Source organism: Atta cephalotes, assembly GCF_000143395.1.
Source record: "Atta cephalotes unplaced genomic scaffold scaffold00014, whole genome shotgun sequence".
NCBI classification, from domain to species: domain Eukaryota; kingdom Metazoa; phylum Arthropoda; class Insecta; order Hymenoptera; family Formicidae; genus Atta; species Atta cephalotes.
Genome location: NW_012130078.1, coordinates 5388613 through 5393908, shown reverse-complemented (window position 1 = coordinate 5393908; position 5296 = coordinate 5388613). Strand labels below are relative to the sequence as shown.

The window sequence follows — 5296 nt, the reverse complement described above, 5'->3', positions numbered from 1 at the left end:
CGGTTCGTCGTACTTACGTCGTACGTACTCGTAGTACTACGTCGTACGTCGTAGTCGTACTCGTCGTCTCTCTCTCTCTCTCTCTCTCTCTCTCTCTCTCTCTCTCTCTCTCTCTCTCTCTCTCTCTCTCTCTCTCTTCTCTCTCCTCTACTATATATATATATATATATATATATATATAAAAAATCTAAGATATATATAAATAATAAACATCGATGGAATAGTTTACTAACTCGCGACTTCTAGGAAAACTAATCCATCGTACGGAACAACTAGACGATACCAATAATATCCAAAGTATACGACGCGCTAAAATAAATTGTTAAGACACTCGACAGTAGTGGAGCAAGAAAATATTTAAAATCTTTTTCCTCTTTCTATATATACTTAGTCTACCGAGAAAAATTTATTTTTCTCAGTTTATCGAATTCAATTTAAAAGACTTTCTCTAATCAGATATTTAACTAACATAAATTGATCGTCTGGTTATATTGACCTCTAAATTGTTGTTTTAAATCGTTTAAAGGGAATATCAGCAATATTATGCAAATAATTTATAAATAAAATTGTATAAAAATATCGAGTATCTCAATCGAGGTAAAAAAAATGAGTTGATTTATTAAAATATTGAGCATCTTAATCGAGATGAAAATTACAAAAAAGTGAGCGAATTTACTAGAGTACTAATAGTATATTTATAATTTCATTGATCAATATTAACACTTAGTAAATTTGCTCACTTTTGTGATTTTCACCTCATTTCAAGATAGAGAGAGAAAAAATCGACCCCCTGGAGATTGTTTAAGATCTTTCAATACAATTCTTGAGATTTTAATCCTTCGCCGCCAACTGGGATCTTTAAATTAAAGGCATCGTCAATTATTTCAAATGTGAATTTTGATAAATTTAAAGCTGTAAAAAAATACATAAAATACAATTCGATTTTATGGAGTAAAAATTAATTATTAAGCATTGGCAAGTACTAAAATTTTTGCAAATTTTTATATAATCGTTCGGAACGTTCGGAACAATAAAAAATTTACTATTTTTTGAAGATCCCTGTTACTGACGGAAGAGTATTAAAATTCATGTTGCAGAGGATTAATATTTGTCTTAATTTTTCTGCCGATGCATAATTTTTCATTTTTTCGCAAGATCTAAAAATATATAATCAAAAACTAGATAAAATCTATGCAAGACTATCTTTCATTGTTCAATGAGTGTGGATAAAATATTTAAAGTATTATAAAGAAATTCCCACAAATATAAAAATTTGTATTGTTATTAATTCGAAATTGGATACCCATACATTGACAGAAGGTCAATAAAATAACACACTATACCGAATTAGAGCTTCAAATTGTTACGCGGAAAATCGTCGCTTCTCTTTCACTTTCTGTTAATTATTTTATCTAGTTGCGTTAGCACTTTTATTTCTAAACGCGCTGAGCTCATCGTTCCCCGAGATCCCTCGTGTAGGATCGCTCGACACAAGACGCCCACGTTACAGCGTCGGCAGATGCTCGATGATTACGGCAATCGTTATGTATATACATCAAACAATTTACCTCCTGGATCTTGTAACTGGTGCGGATAGTTTTACGCCTGGTGGTGGTAATCTCATAAGTTTCCTCAATGGTGGGCGCCCCATCGTCGTTGACATTACTGGTAATGACGCCGCCGCCGTCATCGGCCCTCATTAGAGCGTCCGCTTCGTCCATCGCGACGTTCTCTGTGTCCACTTCCATCGAGGAACAAGAAACGTGCCTCTAGTCAAACCGATCTAAGAAAGTCCCGTAGAGATTTCGCTATGAATGGGAGTTATGAGAAGCGCGACAAATACGAGCCGTCCTGCCTACCGCGCGGTCCACCAGATCGGTCCGATTTCGGTTAGCGCTTGGCGATAAAGTTTTACAGCGCCGCGAGACTATTCCGGGAGTCCAAGTTCCGCGCGGAGCGGCGAGGCTGGCAGTACTAAAGCACCGCGCCGTGGAAACCCGCGCGGCGGACGAGATCCCGCGCGCGTCTTTCGACGGCGAAAATAGAATCCTGTGGTTTCCCGCAGGAAAACCTACCCAGTAGCTCGCGCGCGTCATACTGCCATTTTATTACAACATTTGTGGACATTTCAAGTAGCTGAAACTTATATCGAAAGAATTTTGAAAAACATCGAACCGCATCCTCGAGGATAGATAGGATTTTTTAGGACTATGGATTTTGAGGACGAAAATAGGAGTTACTAAAAGAGAGACTCGAGGAGTTTACCTTTTTCATGTCTGTCTATTTTACAGCTTGTAAAATATTAAATATTTAAATTTTGAATGTACAACGCGATACTATTTAATGTCACATTAAATCCATAATACACTTATTGTTATAAGGCACATGTACTTCGAACATTGTATCCGCGAAGGTGTAATAAAATCTTATTCGATAAAATATAAATCTATAAAAATGTATCTTAACGCTGCAATATGGAATGGCAGTATCGTAATATAACGTCATATTAAATCTTTGAAAATTCGATAAAATATATAATAATAAATTATACAGTTAATAAATTTGACTTTCCTAAGCTCTTATATTGTGTAGTTATTTTTTCAATGGCACTGTTTCTTTTGAGACTAAATTAATTATGCATCTTGATGTTTACAATTGATGTATGTACGCACATAAACGTGAACGCATATGTTTATAAAAGATGTTTTGAATTTCATCACCGATGAAATTATTATAAAGATGATTATTATGACCGAGGATTTATTGTAAGAGCAGAATATTTGAGGATAAAATCTGAGCCGTCTGATGGTTTAGAAACACCAGTATTCATAATTATGCCTGTGATTAAACTCGTCGGTGTCACATCGAATGCTGGATTCCAACATGTTATGCCCTCTGCTGCGATTCTCTTGTCGTTCATATGAGTCATTTCTTGTTCAGATCGCTCCTCAATGATTATCTGATCACCATTGGACATATTTAAGTCTATAGACGTCAGTGGTGCGGCCACATAAAAAGGAACATCGTGATATTTAGCGAGAATTGCAATCTGTAATTAATAGAAATAGTTATGCATAGTGTGTCGTACACATAAATATTAGATACGTAGTTTGGAAATATTCGGAATGACTTCCAATCGGAATCTATTCAGAATAATTCCATAATGCCCTGATATCTGAAGGTAAACCAGTTATTTTTGGAGCAATTATTATCTTTTATCGTGATTCTACCTGTAATATTCTGTAATATTTCGAATTAAGATAGTCGGGACTGATAAGTTACCTGATAAGTTCCAATTTTATTTGCGGTGTCACCATTTGCGGCGATCCTGTCTGCGCCTACAACAACAGCGGTAATCTGTTTCGTTTTCATTAACGCTGCGACCATGTCGTCGCAAATTAGAGTTGCTGGTATATTGTCGTGTACCAATTCATAAGCGGTTAAACGTGCGCCTTGATTATATGGTCTGGTCTCGGTGCAATAAACGTGCTCTGAAACAAATAGATAAGAAATAGATTGAGAAATGTGTCTTAAAAATAAGGTTTTCTAAAACAAATTATATTTACCGAGCCTTCCCCTTTCGTGAAGAGATCTGATGACGCCTAAAGCTGTGCCATATCCTGCAGTAGCAAGACTCCCGGTATTGCAATGGGTGAGCACTCTGACAGAACTTCCCTCAGGCACATTACGTAGAATTTCGTCTGCTCCAAATTTCCCGATTGCTTTATTGTCCTTTATATCGTCCATCAGCATCTTATCTATTCGGTCTATGAATCTATAACATAAGTTTCAAAATAATGTAAATGTCTGACTGCTCATATCTTTCTCCAAAGATATAAAGTCATAAGTACTCGTCTTTCATCTGGGATAGTGTGAACTCGTCAGAATAACTCAAATAATCTGCTATTTCTGTGAAGAAGTTAGCTGCTTTGTTCATGTTGACTGCAGTGGGACGTGCCGTTACTAGGTAATTCATGTTATCTTTGATAGTCTGAAAAAGAGCCTTTTTGTCCTCATAGTTTGGATGTTGAAGAATTTCTACTGCCACACTGAGGCTGCCCACGATAGCTATAGCTGGTGCGCCTCGTACCTGTAGTTATCAAATTATATTTACTGTAAAATATAATCAATTATATGATCTATACTTAAAAATTTCAGGTACATTCATAGCTGCGTAACATTTCAGATACTAAATCAACAAAAAAGGAGAAAAAACAGAAAGAAAAAGCAAGAGGTAGAATAAATATTCAGGAAATATATAGTTTGAGACTTTTTTTTTAGATGTGAGACTTAATATTATTACAGATACATTCTGCATGATGCACACTGCATGATGTATTGTTTTATTTTTCGTAGATATTTACTTATGTTTTATTAGATTAATCACAGCTCGTATTTAATTCAGTGAGCCTAATTGGAGAGTTAAATAATTTAATAAATAAAGCAAGATATAAGAACTTTCATGTATGAAAGAAAAATCAAAATAGAATTATAATATATATAAGAACCAAATATAATTAATGAGCAAATTCATACATTATTCATACATTGTTTTAAATATCAGAAATGCTATGCAAATGGTTTGGTTTTGAGTCATCCTCAGCCCAGGAATTAAACAAAAATAATAAATGTTTTATATAAATAATAAATGTTTAATTATCTCTCTCATTCAAACCACAACAAACAAAATAATTTATTTCATTTTTTTTCCTTTTTTTTCCTTTTGTGTTGACAATATTATTGATTTACAAAGCGAAAGTTCAGTGTCAACTAAAAATATAGAAAAACCATGTTTCATGTACATGGTTGATATCATTTTGCAAATTCTGTATGTCAGCTTTATAAAGTCTTCTTTTAGTTCAAAGCACTGCGTTCAAATTTATTTTCTAACAATAAGCTTTTATACCTGCATCTTGTTAATGACATTCCATCCATCCTTGACACCTTTGACCTGGATATAACTGGTCGTTGCCGGCAGCAGCGTTTGGTCCAAGATCTCCAGCTTGCCGTCTGCCTTGTTCCATTTTATCGCTTGCAGCGTCATCGTGAACTGATGGTAGCGATCTATCGCAACCGATCACGAGGACAATTCACAATGATTCTGGATTTATTGAATGAACGAGTGACAATTGAGAGCTGGCGAACAATTACATTACGCCCAGCGAGCTCTTGCCTCTTGTCCTTCTTCTTTAGGTTAAGGTTAAAAACATTCGGAAACATATCCAACGAGCAGGCGCCATCTGACGAACGAGATTACGTCACGTGTATTCCATTCCATCCCACTCATCTCCTTCTT

At 35.3% G+C, this 5296-nt stretch overlaps 2 protein-coding genes across 2 annotated transcripts in view; both read right to left on the bottom strand.

The window, feature by feature from the left end:
* The window catches only part of LOC105617822 (tropomodulin), a 52645-nt gene extending 50984 nt beyond the window's left edge, over positions 1-1661 (bottom strand). The window contains exon 1 of the mRNA XM_012199375.1: positions 1569-1661. The gene's annotated coding sequence lies outside the window, so the exon portion shown is untranslated. The remainder of the gene's footprint in view (positions 1-1568) is intronic.
* Positions 1662-2746: 1085 nt separating this feature from the next.
* Positions 2747-5044, bottom strand: LOC105617919 (methylthioribose-1-phosphate isomerase). Its single transcript, XM_012199455.1, has 5 exons — positions 4907-5044; positions 3852-4090; positions 3567-3775; positions 3283-3491; positions 2747-3049 (listed from the first exon to the last, which is right to left on the bottom strand). The coding sequence occupies exons 1-5, from the start codon at positions 5042-5044 to the stop codon at positions 2747-2749; spliced, it is 1098 nt and encodes a 365-aa protein (XP_012054845.1).
* Positions 5045-5296: the final 252 nt, after the last annotated feature.

Excerpts from the sequence above, each read along its gene's own strand:
- LOC105617919 (XM_012199455.1), bottom strand. The coding sequence starts at position 5,044 with ATGACGCTGCAAGCGATAAAATGGAACAAGGCAGACGGCAAGCTGGAG. Across the intron at positions 3,492-3,566 it reads TCACGAAAGGGGAAGGCTCG|AGCACGTTTATTGCACCGAG; the intron begins GTAAATATAATT and ends TATTTGTTTCAG. Across the intron at positions 3,050-3,282 it reads ATAAAATTGGAACTTATCAG|ATTGCAATTCTCGCTAAATA; the intron begins GTAACTTATCAG and ends TATTAATTACAG.